Source organism: Culex pipiens, chromosome 1 (genome assembly GCF_016801865.2).
Source record: "Culex pipiens pallens isolate TS chromosome 1, TS_CPP_V2, whole genome shotgun sequence".
In the NCBI taxonomy this organism is placed as follows: Eukaryota; Metazoa; Arthropoda; class Insecta; order Diptera; family Culicidae; genus Culex; species Culex pipiens.
Genome location: NC_068937.1, coordinates 5,435,415 through 5,454,036, shown reverse-complemented (window position 1 = coordinate 5,454,036; position 18,622 = coordinate 5,435,415). Strand labels below are relative to the sequence as shown.

The following is an 18,622-nucleotide window of genomic DNA, read 5'->3' as shown; positions in this document are numbered from 1 at the left end:
TACAGAAAACTTCAGAAAATTATAGAAAATTACAAAAAAATACAGAAAATTACAAAAAATCATAAAAAATTACAAAATTTTACAGAAAATTACAGAATATCACAAAAATCTGCTGAATGTCGAAGAAAATTACAGAAAATTACAAAAAATTGCAGAAAACTATTGAAATTTACCTAATATTACAGAAAATTACAAAAAATTACAGAAAATTTCAGAAAATTCAGAAAAGTACAGAAATTATAGTTATTTACAAAAAATACAGAAAATTACAAAAAAGCACAGAAAATCCAGAAAATTACAGAAAATCTAAAAAAACTGAATGTTGAAGAAAATTACAAAAATAATGAAGAAAATTATAGAAATTTACCTAATATTACATAAAATTACAAAAAAATACAAAAAAATCAGAAAATTACAAAAATTTGCAGTAAATTACAGAAATTTACCTAATATTACAGAAAATTACAAAAAATACAGAAAATTACTAAAAATTACAGAAAATGACATAAAATGACATAAAGTTTAAATTAGTTGCAAAAAGCGAAGCCATGTCGACACTGCTGTTCTGGATTTATTTCATAAATTATAAATAACTGAAAATTTGCTCAAACTATTTATTTGCATAAGTTTTGCTACAAGTTGAGTTAAAAAAGCAGTTCAATCAGCATGGCCAGAAATCTCCGCCCTCCGCTGCAACCGTCGCCGGTTCCATTTGGACGCCGCATTCCACGCCACTTCCAACGCTAGCACCATCCCACCGAGCGCCGACCCTCCCCACAAAATAAACATGGCGCCCAAGATGTGCTCCACCACCAGTTTCTGCACGGCCGGTTCCGGACTCCCACCGGAAGTGACCTCCTCCAAAGCCACAGCAAACCGGTTAGTTTGATGCTTGCGCAGTAGGCGTCGCTCCCAGTGGATCACGAACCCGTGCTGAACCGCCTCCATGATGAACTGATCAAAGTAGGCCATCAGTGGCCAGCCCTTCTGAGCGAACGCCCCCGAGTAGTCAAAGTACAGAATCTCCTTCATCGACGAGAACAGGTGCAGGTTGTCCTCGCGGATGAAGGGACCCGCCACGAACCGCTGGCTGTTGAGCAGTTCGATTCCGAGGCCAAAGTCCCCCTTGAGGGATCGCTGGTACATCACTTCCGGGTCGGGAATTTCGTCAAATTTGGACACGACCGCCCGCATGTCCGGCTGTTCGGCGGTCAGAATCGAGTAGATCCAGGCGATTGAGGGGGAGCCCCAGCGGTACGGGCTTTGGGCCAGGTCGTGGGTCGATTCGACGGCTTTGTCGTACTTGGGGATGGTGAGGGAGCTGGCGAGGCCACCGGCGTACGAGTTGCTCAGGACCACGCCGGAGAGCAGGATGAAGGAGATCAGGGTGCGGTACGAGGAGGTTGAGGTACTGGAATAAGACAATTTTGACAGTTTTGACAATTTTGACAGTTTTGACAATTTTGACAATTTTGACAATTTTGACAATTTTGACAATTTTGACAATTTTGTCAATTTTGTCAATTTTGACAATTTGGACAATTTTGACAATTTTGACAATTTTGACAATTTTGACAATTTTGACAATTTTGACAATTTTGACAATTTTGACAATTTTGACAATTTTGAAAATTTTGACATTTTTGACATTTTTGACATTTTTGACATTTTTGACATTTTTGACATTTTTGACATTTTTGACATTTTTGACATTTTTGACATTTTTGACATTTTTGACAATTTTGAAAATTTTGACAATTTTGACAATTTTGGCATTTTTGACAATTTTGACAATTTTGACAATTTTGACAATTTTGTCAATTTTCACAATTTTGACAATTTTGACAATTTTGAAAATTTTGACAATTTTGACAATTTTGACAATTTTGACAATTTTGACAATTTTGACAATTTTGACAATTTTGACAATTTTGACAATTTTGACAATTTTGACAATTTTGACAATTTTGACAATTTTGACAATTTTGACAATTTTGACAATTTTGACAATTTTGACAGTTTTGACAATTTTGACAATTTTGACAATTTTGACAATTTTGACAATTTTGACAATTTTGACAATTTTGACAATTTTGACAATTTTGACAATTTTGACAATTTTGACAATTTTGACAATTTTGACAATTTTGACAATTTTGACAATTTGGACAATTTTGACAATTTTGACAATTTTGACAATTTTGACAATTTTGACAATTTTGACAATTTTGACAATTTTGACAATTTTGACAATTTTGACAATTTTGACAATTTTGACAATTTTGACAATTTTGACAATTTTGACAATTTTGACCATTTTGACAATTTTGACAATTTTGACAATTTTGACAATTTTGAAAAACTCACTTCGGAAAAATGCCCTGATCCAGATAGATCGACACCATGTCAAACACGGACTTTTCGATCGGCGGCATCGGCGAGTTGTTCACGATCAGATTCAGCGTCGTTATTCCGTGGTGCACGACGGTCATGATCATCATCATGGTGAACACCACCATCCAGAGCTGGGGCGAAAAGGGGTAAATCGGGGTCAGGTAGAATGGTAGCAGTTTTGGTCGTGGGACCAGCACTACGACCGAGGATTTCGCCACGGATTTGCTTCCGTCGAAGGTTTCACGACGCCTGTTGGAGAAATTGAGTGTTAGTATGAGGTTAGGAATGTTAGTAATCGGTTTTACCAAGTGTAATAAATGCAGCAAATGACAGCTTCGGTTCTTTTCGAATAAGCCGAATAGAGTAGTCCATCGCCAGTTCCATCTTCGTTGATGTAGCCCCAATTCTCGAAACCAACTTAAGGTGAAGGCAGTCAATTTAAAAAAAAATCAAAGAGGGGTCCAAAAATACTCACACGGCCACACCTTCAAGCTGCACTTCCTCATCCGGCAAAACTCCGCAATCAAATCGCCCTCCAGCCCCTCAATCTGAACCTCCCCGTCCAGAGTCGAGTTGTGGGCGTCCGCGTTGCCCCGATTGGCCTCCACGTACCGGGTGACGCAGTATGGCACGTAATCGACCACCCCCATCGGGACGGCGCGGCCTCCGAGGTTGAAGATTTTATCGTGGAACAGTGGAACTTCGGGGTTGGAAAAGGTCCCGTTCTCCAGGTCGAAACTGTTGGCCAGGTAAAGATCGGTGGTGTTTGAGGTGGTAAAGTTTTGCGTGTAAAAGTCGAAACCGGCCTCCGACGGGACCATGACCCAGAAGTTGGGGTAGACTGAAACAAATAGACACGTTAAATTCAAGCTTTTCTTCACACAGATTAGAATCTTGCAATTTAAGGCTTCTCTGTAAACTTCACTGCTTCTCGTAAATGTTGCATTTTCGGCCACAACCAGGAAATTTTGGTCCCTCCCTCGCTGAGTGACGTGCTCCTTAACGGCAAGCTTCCGCTCCAGAAATCTTTCAACATCACCAACTAAGGTGATGTAACTCTGGCACCCAATTTCGATGGCTTGCGCAAGTAGCTCGTCCTCGACGTCACTTCCGGTGGTGATCCAAAGGACCGGGAGTTGGTCCGCGATGAAAACCTGCTCCAGCGCGGCACGAATCTCGCAAAAGTGGTTGCAACCGTCGTCGCTTTCACTCGGGGCAGTGTTGCCAGCAGTGAGGAAGCGCTCCGGAGGGTCCTGGTAGAGCACGGTGCAGTAGTTTTCCGAGGAAAAGTTTTGGAAAACTTGAAACAAAATGTGTTTTTTTTATTTAGTCAACATAATCAGGGTGAGGATATTGGTTGTTGTCAAAAAAGAAAACAAAAAATAAAAATAGGAGGTGGACCTTATGCGGTCTTAAAAACATCAAATTGTCTTTCCCTCACTTTTGGTACGTTCTTTTGAAGCGCCTTGATCCACGATCAATGTCAAAATGAAATTTCAAAACAAACAAAACCATAGCGGTGATAAAAATGGCATGGTGGTGAAACAAAAGGAACTGGTCCACCGGTGGATATATGGGCATTGTTTTGCAGGAGGAATTCCTCTTGCTGAACATTATCCAATGCACGAAGTGATTTGTTTACATTTTTCCAGCACCCTCCGCAAACGTCAATCCATACAAAATTGCTGCCGGATCTTTTCCGGCTGAGATCCGGCAAAAATTTGTATTGATTTTACGTTTGCTGAAGGTGCTGAACAGTTTGGTTACCCAAGTAACCGCGGGACTGTATAAGGTAACTTTAAATCCCCTCTATATCAACATATAAAGTTTGTCTATAGAGTCTTGAAACTTTATATTTACTTTTTGCAATTCCGTCGTGAAACTACTTACTTTTCCTGTCATTCTTGAACGACGAAATAGCCTACTTTTCTGTACCAAAAATAACAGAATCGAATAGCAACACTTTTCAAAATAAATGCTGAAAAGTTCTACTTTTCAGCACTCAAATGGGTGCTGAAAAGTTGAACTTTTCAGCACTTGTTTCGAAAAGTAACACTTTTCAACATTTTTTTGATTTAAACGATTTATTGACAAAATACATAAAAATTTGACATAAAATTTCACTCAGTGTGTGTGAAATTGCAAAAAATGTTGTATGGAACTCGTTGCAAAACTTGATTTTTTCAGCACTCTTCGTATTTATCCAACTCGGTGAACCTCGTTGGATAAATGTACGACTCGTGCTGAAAAAATCCTCTTTTTGCAACTTGTTGCATAAACTACTATTATACGCATGGAGGTAAAATTGAGTGGCGAAGTCTAGAGTTGATATAAAGTTATACAGCGGTAAAACGTCAAAATACTACTTTACCGACAGAACAAAAATAGAAAAATCAAAAAGCTTGGCGCAGCTCTTTCTCTCTCTTGGGAGAGTGCTTTTACGCTGGGATGACGATTTTGAAAGTTTGCTTGTATTTTTGCTGTGTTGCTTTGCTTTCGAAATTCTAAACTGCGTGTACTGAGATGTTTCACCTGGATGCCCTGCGCCAACCGTCTCGTCCGTCCTGAAATATGTTTATTCAGATGATTTTTGCCGACTAAGTCTTCCTTGAGGAACAACTTCAGGAAAAACTGAAACACTTGCCAGATTAAAACAGAGCATTTATTTATGTTTATACTAATAGCACTAAATCACAAAATTCTTTGACGAACAGGACAGAGCACGGTGCGTCGACTGAGCACCCGGTCCCGGGGTCTTGGTGCGGTTTCCGCCGGTGGCACGCAGCGTGATTCCGAGCAACTTGCACTTATCGGCGACGTCCTGAGCAGCCAACAAAGCGGCGTAGGGCGAGGCCTCGTCACGATCGGCCTTGGCGTTCATGTTGCCGGTGACGCGCGAGGTTGTTTCTTTGCCCGAAAGATCCGTGACGTGGACGAAAGTGTCGTTGAAGCTGGCGTAGAGCGAAAACTCCTCCTTTCTAGTTTTGTTTTTGCAGGAAGCCATCGTAACTAGAAAATTGTATCTTGCGACGATAAGGAGATGTTCTGGAAAAAAGAATAGTTTAATACTAAGCCCAGTTAAACTAAGTATAATTGACTCACATTTTTATAGACGCTGAACCGTGCGCCGAACGATTTTACCTGCAGTAAACATAAACATACCATGAAATACTGCCAAACTTTTATTGCCCTCACTAGTGTTAAGTTAGTGTTTTGAAACATTTTAAGAAATGTCAAAATGTGATATAACATTAAAAGCTTACTCTACAGTGATATATAAAGCTTACCACTAATGCTTCGAAACATTGTTGTGCTAAATGCTTCAAAACTTTAATTGGCTGTTCTATATGTCATTATACGGTAAGTAATAATGTTTCAAGCTACAAATGTTTCGAAACATTTGGAAAGACTATTTAAAGTGTCATAGCATCGGGAATGTTTATTTAGAGTGAATTTAGAGTTTTGATTTAGTGCTTGTGGTTACTTGGGTATGTTCTGCTTGCAGAAGACAATTGTAAACAAAATCGTGGAAAGGAAACTGGGGACTTGGACCATTTCCTCCTGGAGAGAAATCCGTCCACCGGTGGACCGATTCCTCCGGCAAAGTACAGCCAAGAATTCTGTCAAACAGCGGCCAAATTAAAAAAAAAACCGGCCAGCCAAAGTTGGCAAGAGAAACTGACCTTTCCCAAAAAGTTTCCTGTCACCAAAATGATTATTTTTTCATCTGTCAACTGTCAAACCAAGGTGTGCAAATGTAGGTCACTACTTAACCCCCGGTAGTTGGTCACTTTTTAGTTTGACACTTTTTAGTTTGTACCCCGTTGGCTTGACAAAGTCAAACTAAAAAAGGGACGAACTGTCACTTTTTACACGGCACCCACGCACACTATCAAAACAAGCGTATGGTAGTGTGTGTGTGTGAACCTCGTGTAAAAGGGGTGTCAAACTAAAAAGTGACCCCGTTCGTTTGACAATTTACGTTAACATGTTCACGAAAGGTTAAAACATTGACTCTGTCCAACCCCTAGGCAAAACCCTACATAAAATCCCGGTGTTTAAATAAACATTATAAAAAAGATTGAAAAAAGCTTGCTTGAAAAACCACTCTCCATACAAAAAGTTGGAATTTGGTATGGAGAAAAAGCCACGCAAGGGGAGGGGTTGAAAATTCAAAATTAACAGGCGACGTGGTTTATGCACGAGCCCCAAAAAGAAATCATAAACTAATTAATTTTGAAACATAATTAGAAACTGTGAAAACTCATAAAAATAATTTCTTAAGGCACAATTATTGCTATATATTTGTAAACATGACTTTTCAAGAAAGCTCCAGATAAGACCTGATAAGAATATGGTTTCAACAGACATGATTGAAGTAATATTATGTTTCTAGTAAAAAAATTACTAACAAATTCAAAGTATGTTTACAGTGCAGCTGGACGTTTGTTTGCATCAGATTTCCTATCTCTTTTTAGCATTTTTTTTTGTCAGGCAACTTCGAGCTTGATCATTGTTTGCCTCAGGCACTGTGACGAGAAGTTCGTCATTTTTGGGTAATTTTTTTTTACTGGGCCTAGAAAGCCTTATTAGATTTCATAAAGGAGCATTCCAAAATGACCAAAGCCAATAAATTGAAAATTTGATTGATTTTATTTCACCCTAAAATTGATACTTTGATCTCCGATCCAAAAACAATGTTGTTTTTTTTTGTTTGAATTAATAACAGCTTTTTGTCTCTTACTTACTCAAAATTTGAAGAAAATTAAATAATGCGGCGTTAACTTCCGGTTCAGAAATCATCCTTCAAGCAACAATTCATAAGCAGGGCACAAAGACCAACCACTTACTCTAACGTTTCAAAAATGATTCAATACGGTATATTTTTTTCTCTAGAATTGAATGGCTTCGTTAGAACAACATTCATTCATTTTTAATCAATCATTTGTTGATCAGACGTTGAACGCTCAATTCTTGGTATTAACTGGGTGCTGAAAGGTCTAATCATGCGATAAGCTTGATGTGCCTGATTTGCCTTTGTTATTGGACTGTTAGAAACCTAATATGACTCAATTAACCCTGAACTTTAATATAGGTTGATTAAAAAAAAGTTTTTTTTTCTACAAAAATAAAAATAAAATGAAAAAAAGCGATTTTGAAAACGAAACAAACAAAAACATATTATTCAAACTCCTACAATGGAGGGGCAAGGGTTAATTTGTTTACCCTTTTATGAAGCTATCAAGACAAGCTATCGATTTCAGTGTAACTATCGTAAAACGTGTTTGCACAATATCGTTAGATTATGTTGACTGATACGAAAATTGTTGTAAGCATTTGTTCAATTTCAACGATCCCGTTTGACAGTTGAAATTTCATAACAAAGCTTACCTTGCATATTGCAGCGGCAACCACAGTCAAGGTGACATGGCAGAGCATCATCTGTCAAACGCAGGGGATCGTTCAGATATTACGTAACACCAAATTTTAAATTAATCCGACATTATGTATGATTTTTTTTTGTTTCACAGGAAAACAAGAAAACAGTGCCAACAGCGGCGGCGGCGGCGGCTGCTCCTCCGAGGACATCATCGAGCTGCAGGACGTCCGGATGAGCCCGATCGCGTCGCTGCGCAATCGGCACTACTCCAACACAACCTCGTCGACGGGCATCAGCGGCGGTCCGGACGCGATCGACCTGGCCAAGTTCCCGCCCAGCTTCCGGATTTCGCGCCAGTACGGTGGCGGCGGTGGCAGCACCCGGTCCAGCGGCCTCCGCTACCGGGCCAATCGGGGTAAAATCGATGAAATGAGTGGGGTTTTTGTATGGATTTTGACGTTTTTGCGTTCCTTTTTCCAGGTCACAACCGGCCCAAGATGCTGCACGCGATCCGGCGCGGCGCATCCGTCATCAAGGCGTCCATCCCGAAGATCAAGGACGTCAACGTGATCGACAAGTACTCGCGGGTCATCTTTCCGGTGAGCTTTGCGGCGTTCAACGCCGGCTACTGGATCTTCTACGTTCTGGAGTGACCTACCGTGAACTAACCGAATCCGTAAGCAAAGTCACGACCCGCCACGAGTCGAGTAGCGAAACCTGCAGTAGCGGTCTCGTAGTGCAACTCAGTAGAACGCCGAAGGTCGAAGCAGGCGACGACGACGACGAACACCCTGTAGAGAGAGAGTTAACAAATCCCCTTCGCCGACGAGTTCTCGCGTGAATTTTCTTACAAAAGCACAAAAAATTGGAGAACCTTTTTCCCCCTCTTTTTGGCTGATCCGGTTAGTTCCGAGAGTCCTGAATCAAAATCGAAACAAAAACGTGATTGGTAGAGTAGGGTTGAGTGGATTTCCGCGAACATAACCTCACAAAATTGTTAGGTTACGTTTGCGGAGGTTGCTCCGCAAAGCGGACGTCACAGTAGGCATTGAAAATAAACATTAAAAAAGACACAAGCAAAATCGAATTGTAAAAACAAACAAACAACTAAATATCCGTCAAAAATAAATGGTAGTTGCGTTTTAGAGAAACCTTAGACTATACATAAACAAAGAAGAAAATATAAACTAAGCAACATAACCTAGAAAGTAAAGCGAACGAAACGAAATTTACCCCCGCAAAGCAAAACAAGCCCTGAAAAGTTGTTGATTTTTTAGCGAAATCGCAGATGGCTGGTTGCTTGGATGCAGTGCCAAAAAGTCTAGGGATGAAGATAAGGGTGATAGGAACGCGCGAGGAGGGGCAACAAAAAAATGTCGATTTCAGTATTAGAAACATAACATAAATCATAACCAGTAAAAAAATTGTGATGGGAAAAAACAGTGAGAAAATTATTAGACAAAAAAACATATTATTGCACGATACAGCTTTAACATTAGGAACAAGAAAGAGAGAGGGTCATGGGGTAAATTGGTTTGTTGTTGAAAATCGTGTTGAAAGAAAAACAATGTTAACCAAAATGCGCATAAACAGTAGTAATTCAGATTAAATAATCATTTTTCACGCAATTAAAAAAACCCTTTTGCAATGTTACTCTCGATTATATGACGTTTGACATTACACGCACGTTAAAAATCACTCAGTTTCAGTCAAAACCTAACCTACCCAGAAATGAGTAAATCTAACACATTTGAGTGGTTTCGAGCTCAGGTTTCGACGAAAACTGTGTGGTAATACCCAGATCAGAGTGAAAATCACTCGAATCCGGGTGATGGCAACCCTTTTCCGACCAAAGCAAACTGACACGACAGTTCGACATTAACACGGTTGTCAAATGAGAGCCCACAACAGAAGCACTAGCTGTCAAATGGTAGCGGTTGGGTTTTTGATTTTCAATTTGTCTGTTTACCTTTTTTTTGCTTGTTTCTTTTGGCCGATCAACCCGCACCCGTACACTGAGAATTGGAATTACTTATTGATTGTTCAGTTTGCTTTTACACATTAGCATGGGACTTTTGAGTTCAACCAGGATAACACACTTCGTGTAACTATAGTAAAATGTATCGAGAAATTAAAAGTGTTTAACATGGAGTTAAACTTTTCAAAGTGCTATGGTAATCTACACAGCAACTTCACAGAAAGTTTAACTCCATGTTGCACACTCTCTCACTTTTAATTTCTCGATAATGCTGATTCTCAGTGTTTGTTTTCTGAACTTCCAATGTGGCGGCGTCTTCGCTACCACCTGCTCAAATCTGACAGATGCCCCTTTACTCATTTCTGAGTAGATTTGGTTTTGACGAAAAACTGAGTGATTTTTAACGTGCGTGTTTGGTGAATTTTGGGCTTTAATCTTATAACGATTAGGTTTTTCGCCAACTTAGTTTTGAGTGGTTTTGCGGTTAGAATTTTGACAGCCCGCGTGAACTGTTTACATTTTCTACGTGTTTTTTTTTTGTTAAAACCTGGAGCAACACGAGGGGAAAGAAGATAATTATTTTGGCTCTATTGTAAAATCCTACAGTTCCTTCCTTGACTTGACAAAAAGTACACACTACAAGTTATCGTATCCAATAAAGCAACAAATTACAATTACAAATTTTTTGGCATCTGTTATTTCAATGCCAATTCTCGAGTTTTGGCTCGGTATTTAGGGAAAGATCTCGTATTTTTGGCAGGTAGCTCGCTTCAAACTCGCTCCAAATTTCATCCAATTTACTGATTTTCACAACGTAAACAAGGGGAACAGCATCTAATTCCAGCGTGCCTCTAATGTTGGCAGGTCAGAACTTTGACATTCAATTAAAGCTAATTCAAAGCGTTCTCAACTGAAATCGAGTGATAAATAGCTCAATAAGAAGTGAGCAAGCAAGTTTCTATCAAAAGTTTTGCAAAATTAGTTGTTTAAATAGTGAAACTCAGCAAATTGGATGGAGTTAGGAGCGAGTGCTTGACCTGCCAAACATACGAGAATTTCCCCAACTTATTTTGTAAAACGGTTGAAAGAAACTTGTTTGCTCACTTCCTTTTGAGCTATTTATCACTCGATATCAGTTGAAATCGCTTTTCAAGAGCTTTAATTGAACGTCAAAGGGCTGATAAGGCAACATTAGGGGCACGCTGGAATTAGATTATGTTCTCCTAATTTTATTTCTTTTTTTTTGGAAAATACAAAAAAATTCACAAATTAACGTATTTTTTTGAAACTACTCAAATTTTCAAAATTTGCAATATGAGTATCAAACGCATTGAAATTTCGTATGCTTTTCAATTTATCAGAGTTTTTTTTTGAAAATACTAAAATTTTCACAAATTACGGTATTGATTTGAAAATACTAAAATTTCCAAAATATGCAATATGGGTATCAAACGAAGCGAAATTTTGCATGCTTCATACATACATTCAAATTGTGTATGCTTCGTATCATACAAAAATTTGTGTCGTTTGATATCCACATTGTAAATTTTAAAAAAATTGAGTATTTTCGAAAAATATGGTTTTTTTGTGAAAATTTTGTTATATTTCAAAAAAACTTGAATAGCATGAATAAAGTGAAAAATCATATAAAATTTTGCTTCGTTTATATTAGATATTTTAAAATTTTTAATATTTTCGAAAAAATACGGCACTTTGTGAAAATGTAAGTATTTTCCAAAAAAACTCTAATGAAGTGAAAAAAACATACAAAATTTCGCATTATTTGATACCCATATTATGATATAGGACATTTTGAAAATTTGAGTATTTTCGAAAAAAATATGGTAAATTTATGTATTAAAAACTCTGATAATGTGAAAAAGCAAACCAACTTCGCTCCGTTTGATAAGCATATTGCTTATTCAAAAAAATTGAGTACTTTCGAAAAAAAAAAAAAAATGCAATCTTTGAAAATTTCAGCATTATCGAAAAATACGAAATTTTATGAATATTTTAGTATTCAAAAAACAACTCTAATAAAGTGAAAAACCATACGAAATTTCACTTTGTTTGATACCCATATTACAAATTATGAAAATTTGACTACTTTCGAAATAATTCAGTATTTTGAGTACATTTTTTGAAACTTACTAAATTTTCAAAAAATATGTTCTTAGTGAAAGCATTGAAAATTTATCATGAATATCGATTTCAGAAAGATTTCAAGAATTAATTATCGTCCATTATTGGCGATGGAATTATCGAAATAACGATAACGATAACGATAAAACTATCGTTTTCGCTATCGAGCCTCGATAATGTTATCGTTAACAACCTTGACTCTTACCTTCACCGTATTTTCTGTCACATTTTCGAATCCAATGTTTATAAGCAAAGCTTTAAATCAATAAAAGTAAAGTAGTTACTTAAAATTAAATCATACTTTTTTGCAATTTTTGTTAGGAAATGACAACAAACCAATTTCCCTCAAAACCGAGCGTGTTGGCACAGGAAGAAAGGAGACCATAATGTTTTGTTATCCGCTATATATCGCACGTTGAACTGTTAGCTACAAAGAATGAAAGAAAGCGTAAAAAAAAGAAGAGAAAGAACCAAACTATAGAGCGGCAAAGATCATGTTTCACTGTTGAAGTTTGGTTATATTTGCTTCAAGTTGATTTTGATACATCAAAGAGAAATCTAGAACTACAAATATGAACTCAATTGAAGGTGTAAGTCAAAAATTAGTAGGTGTAAATTCGTGTAGAACAATAAAACAATAATCAAAAAAAGAAGAAAAACACTAAAATAAAAAAAAGATAATTTAAATGTTTGGCAAACCGCACAAGGCAAACCCCCATTATATTAATGAGGATTTCGTTAACACTTTTTCCGTTTATCGTGCATTTTATCTTTTTTGAAGAAATAAATAACACATTGAAAGTCATGGAATTGCATTAGAAAGCGCGAACGAAATCAAACCACATTGTAAAAGTAAAACTTAGTGAGAACGAAAAAGAGGTAAAACATTTAAGGAAAACAAAACTACTCATAGAAAGTGTTCACTGGAGAGACAAACAAGAAACCACACAAAAAAAGAGAAAGTAGCAACTTTTTAAGTAAAACAACATTGATATACGCACCAAACTCGAAAGGATCGATCATGCATTTTCACCTCTCCCCCCAAACAGGTAGACGAAATTAATAATGAGAAATAAGGAGAAGCATTTAGCACACAAGAAAATTTGAGTAGAATTAACAAATCGCCGGCAGAGAAGTAAAAGTTAAGAATAAAATCAAACTAAACGTTCAACATGAAACAAAGCAAACAGAGAAAAAAAGTGACGCAGAGCAGCAAAAAGCAAAACATGTCAACTAAACTAATGAAGGAGAAGAAAAACAAATACTAGAAGAGTAAGAGATAAATTAATGAGGTTATAGTTTTAAACGTATTGTGAATTACAATAAATGAAATGATTGAATTTTACGAGCGTGGACTTTTATTTTGTGGCGTGAAAGAAATCCTTGTAATCTCTTGTTAGTTTTTGAAGGTTTATATTTAAGGTTATTAAAAAAATGGTTTAGTCTTATTTATTTATTTCAATATTCGAAATTGTGTATAGATTTTCGCATTTCCTTCTCAAAATAACGTATTTTTTTAAAGTACTCAAATTTCCATAATTTGCAGTTACTGCCCCTGTTCGGATAAATGTCTCACATGCATTTGCATCACTTTTGAGTTATTGGTGCAGTTTGGTTCAAAATCATGTGCTTTTTCAGAAAAATAAAACTGGAATATCCAGTACAGTCCAGACTCGATTATCCGAAGGTTTGTATGGGACTTCGGATAATCGAATCACTAACAAAAATTATTTTTTTGTTTTATTATTTTAAACATCACATTCGAGTTCTGTGACCTCATTTAGTCAATTTTGAATGGTTGATTGAATTTAAAAAAAAAACGTTACTTAATCCACCCTTAGGTGGTTGGCGCCTTCCTCACATTTAAAGGGTGCTATCTAAAATGCAAAAAGTGCGTAAATAACACTTAAGTGCTAATAACTTTTGATAGGGTTGTCAGATCTTCAATAATTTGGACGCATTGGAAAGCTCTTTTGAATACCTATCCAACGATAAGTCGCATAAGAGATCCGGACAACGTTTTAATCAACATATCTGAGATCCGGCCTCCAAAAAGCGTATAAATAACACTTAAGTGCTTATAACTTTTGATAGATTTGTCAGATCTTCAATGTCTTCAACGCGTTGGAAAGGTCTTTTAAATACCTTTCTGAAAATGTATAGCATGACGGGTTTTCTTACAAAAACCACCCTTTTTACAATCTTCCGGACTTTTGCTAAAATCGTTTTTTTAGCATAACTTTTGAAGTACTTAACTAAACTGCATAATTTTTAATAGCGACTTATGGGACCTCAAGACGGATCGAATGACGCCAAAACGGACAAAATCGGTTCAGCCAATGTCGAGATAATCGAGTGACAATTTTTTGATCAACATCCCACCACACACACAGACATTTGCTCAGAATTTGATTCTGAGTCGATAGGTATACATGAAGGTGGGTCTAGGAGGTCTAATTGAGAAGTTCATTTTTCGAGTGATTTTATAGCCTTTCCTCAGTAACGTGAGGAAGGCAAAAATGCTATTTTTTCAATATTTCATTTCGCCATCTTGGATTTAAAAATTCTAAACCACTTGAGAGTAGTTTAAGGGTCATACCAAAGCTCAACAATCGAAAATAAGACAACGAAAAATTTGCTTTTTCTTGATTCGATTATCTTGAAGTGAAATTTTGCCAAGGCCTTCAGATAATCGAGTCTGGACTATAGTTTGTTCTAGAAATCTCGAGCAAATCTTGTAAAATGCTTAAATTTTCACTACAAAAGCATTTTTTTCAATATTCCGAATTTCATAATGAATTAAGTAGTGAAAATTTATACAAAATGTAGCGTCTTTCTAGACCCATATTCATAATAGAGAAAATATGATTATTAAAAAAATACATTATTTTTTATTGGCAATAACCCATTTTCGTCAATTTTCACAAAAGCCTCACTTAAAAAAAAAAAAAAAAAAAACTCCGCACTATTTCAACCGATTTTAGCTGTCTTTAACGCACACAAAAGGGTATTAGATAGGCTTAAAAAAAGTTAGAAGCTTCAAATATCTAGCCTAACATTTGAAAAGGTCGATTGAAAACTTAAAATGCTTTTGAAGGTCTCGGGACCAAAATTTGGATTTTGTAAAAATCGACGAAAAATTGCCATCTTTCGGACCACCTAACACGGCGTAGGGGAAATATACCCTCAAACGCTTAATGAATATCGCCAAAATTAACTTTTCACTTTCGCTTACATTTTCACGGCGCTTTCGATACAAAACTGCCCCCAACTTTCGGCAACATGTTCTTTTGCACATTAGTTGGTCACTCACTTGAAAAATAATCCCGAAACATGTAAATAATTAGCAAGCGCCATCAAAAAAACAAACGCGCCAAGTCTTTTGACGTTTCAATTTTGACTACCCATTCCAATCGAAGGCTGAAGAAAACCGAACGAGAAGCACTAGGCAGACCCAAAAGAGCGGTGGAAGTAAAAAAAAACTAAGCTGAAAATAGGAAGATGGGCGTGGCCCAATGCATTCGTTTGATTAGAATACATTTTGGAAATATTTTTTTCAAATGCTTGTAAAAGGAATAGAATAACTTTTAGTAAAAGTGAAAATAAACAGAAATGTTCACAAAAAGTTGCTCTACTCGTTGGTGTACTTGGTTTTAGTAAATTTCAAGGAACACTCCAGATTATCCAGCATCATTCAAACACGACCGCTTATTAGGCTTAAAATGGGTTTATTTCCCCTACACAGAAAAAAATATGTGAATTTACACAGCACGTAATTACTGTTTCTTATGTAAACTCACTTAATGTAATGTTGAAATATGATGTAAAGAGTAAAAAGTCATGGAAACTTCTCCAATGTAAATCTAAATCTAAGGTAAATCATGAATCTAATGGAAACGTTGAGCATGGAAACTCAAATCTGATGAATTTCTACCCGTGTTCGGCTTCCTGTAAATTCCTATTTAATGTAAATCATATATCCAATGTATTTCTGCCAAACGTTGACTTCAAAACTACCCGAACTAAAAATAGTAATATTTGGTTCTCTTTCTATCGCTCTCAAACTTCGCTGGCCCACTGCCTGTGCCTCGACCTGAGCAAGTTGATGCTTTAGCCGCTCGTTTATAAAATGCGAAGATGGCTCAGTCGGCAGCGGGTAGCAGCAGTAACACCGAACATTCTACCCGTCGTCCGTTCGATTCCAGTCCAGCGTTATTCCACTTGGCCGTCGACGAGAAAGCATCCCCTACCTGAGAAACAACTTTTTAAAATCATAATTTCCTTTTGCTGCTCGCTTCAATCATTTTTAAATAGAACATAGGCCACACCCTTTTCCTACTGCAATCCAAGTCGAGCTTCTCATTCCCATTGGCCAATCAGAATTAGTTGATTTGAACTAATGTAAATTCAAAACTAATGTAAATTCCAAAACTAATGTAAATTTTCAAAACTAATGTTAATTTCCAATAAATATAATGTAAATTTCCAATGAACCTAATGTAAATATAAATCATTTATCATGATACCTTTTGGTACATGATAAATAATGTAAATTTACAGAAATATTTTTTTCTGTGTAGGTCACCCTAATGGCCAAACAAAAAAATGCGAGTCTAATTATTTTGAAAAAGAGAATTTTTAAACACGATCGGAGAACTGTTTTTTCGAATCATGCTGTTTTCGTGGGGAATTGCTGAATACAGTAATTGTTGTAGCTGGGCGTTGTTAAACTGGACTGCTTTTTAACTGGGCGCTCGATTACAGGGATGTAGCCCACTTAAAAAGCAGACAAACGACAAAAAATAAAAAGAAACCAAAATGACCGAGGGGTCATAGGATGCAACAATCAAGTGTAATAAATAAAACTTTTTTTAAATGTTCTTGTGAAATTTCAAGTCACAATTTAAGGAAACTTTAGAATTGGCTCTGGACATAAATATAGGTAACTTTTATTTTTATATTTAACTAAGAAAATATAATGCATTGATGGTCCCCTCGGCATTTTCCGTTCAGCCCAGTTAGCGAGCAGCATTCGGTAACTGGGCTACGTTCTCAGCCCAGTTACCGAACAAGTACTGTATATTCATAAAATATATGGTACAATCCAGACCCGATAATCCGAAAGCCTTGGACATTTTTTACTTCCGATAATCGAATCACAAAAAAATGTGCTCTTATTTTATATTTCCCTCTAAACTATCCAAAATTGATTTGAAATTTTCAAATCCAAAAAGGCGGCCAAAATGGCGGTGGCAAAATATATATAAAAAAATGCAATTTGAAGTTAAGTAAGCAATCAGCTAGCTATTCAAATTTGACTCACTGATCACGCATTTGATGTTAAAAGTAAAACATTAAAGAATATGTTTTTTTTTTATTTTGTCATTCGATTATCGGAAGTTTCATAAAAACCTTCGGATAATCGAACATAGGAAAATCAAAACATTGGATTATAAATGGTTTGGATAATCGAGTTTGGACTGTAATAAAAGAAAAAAGAAAAGAAGTTTGAAAATGCTTAAGAAAAAAGTACTGACTTAAACAAACTCATTTCTTATAAATTCAAGAATTTCGCCAAACAAATCCTGATTAATTTTTTTGATTTCAATTTGGGTGGTAGGTATCTCGAGCAGAACTTTTCTGAACAATTTGGTGTTTTCGATGAAGTTGTTGGTTTTGAGAAAAAAAAATTCTCAATACTTTAAACCTTTGTAGTTGCCATGACATTTTCTCAACTGTTGGCTTTTTATTCAGATTAAAAAAACCACGAATTACATTTCAAAAAGGCATATTATTATTTGACCATAGTTTGAATCACGATTTAAGATGGAAAAAGACAATTTCGTTGAATAATATAACCTAAAAATGGCTACAACGCATAAAACTGGGCAATTTATCAATAACTATGAAAGTAGTTTTTGATTTAGAATTGATATTCACGTTCAAAAATGTTTTTTTGTGCTTTTTCGAAACTTTTCTAAAAACACTATTATTTCCAAAAAAAAATGCTTGCCAAAAACAAAACATATTTCTTGATGATATTCTAAAAAATTTTTTTTTACTTATAACTTTGCAACAGTTATAGCAAACAAAGAATCTTAAGCTTGCATTTCATAGGAAATTCCAAAGGAATTCAAAAAAAAAAGTTTAATCCTTAAACTAAAATTTAAGTCTTTAAATGTGGTTTTGATCCATTTCTTGTTTTTGTTATATTTTTATCATTTCACCATCGTGTTCCCCGGGCAATTTTATATAAAAATTAATGAAAACCTCAAAGTAAAATGCACCAATGCCGAGAAACAGCGATTTTACTGAAAAATGTTTGATTTGAACTTGGGATTTCTGTTAACTAACGTCATGATTCGAAATCCGGACACTTAGTACCATATTATTTTTGTTAAAACCGGCAAAAAAAACATGTAAAAGTTGGAAATGTTGAAAAATCATCAGGATGTAGTATAAACAGTCAGTTTTAAAAGAATGCATGCAAAATATGTGTTTTATAACCATTTTTCATAAGAATTTAAAAAAATAAAATGACTTGTTGTGCTTCGAATCCCGGACACTGATAAAGGCTGATTCGAAATCCGAACACTCGATTTTGCTAATGAATCGCACAAATTTGGACTAAAATGTTAGTGAATGGCATTTTTAAGGTCTCAAATAAGCTGTTAACATCAAAACAATCAAAGTTTTGTACAAAATTAGCTAGAATTTAAAGAAATCAA

General features: G+C 36.1%; 2 protein-coding genes across 2 annotated transcripts in view; one reads left to right on the top strand and one right to left on the bottom strand.

Annotated features, from left to right (window-relative positions):
* Window positions 1-9,259, top strand: part of LOC120421066 (gamma-aminobutyric acid receptor subunit beta-like) — a 34,032-nt gene extending 24,773 nt beyond the window's left edge. Inside the window, exons 7-8 of the mRNA XM_039584211.2 lie at window positions 7,926-8,189; window positions 8,255-9,259. Coding sequence (XP_039440145.1) covers window positions 7,926-8,189; window positions 8,255-8,427 — 437 coding nt within the window. The 3' untranslated portion in view covers window positions 8,428-9,259. The remainder of the gene's footprint in view (window positions 1-7,925; window positions 8,190-8,254) is intronic.
* Window positions 4,853-5,518, bottom strand: LOC120421068 (40S ribosomal protein S14-like). The gene has a single exon (XM_039584213.2). The coding sequence runs from the start codon at window positions 5,396-5,398 to the stop codon at window positions 5,081-5,083; it is 318 nt and encodes a 105-aa protein (XP_039440147.1). The 5' UTR covers window positions 5,399-5,518; the 3' UTR covers window positions 4,853-5,080.
* Window positions 9,260-18,622: the final 9,363 nt, after the last annotated feature.

Bases quoted from the DNA above. Each gene is read 5' to 3' on its own strand.
- LOC120421068 (XM_039584213.2), bottom strand. From the start codon at position 5,398: ATGGCTTCCTGCAAAAACAAAACTAGAAAGGAGGAGTTTTCGCTCTAC.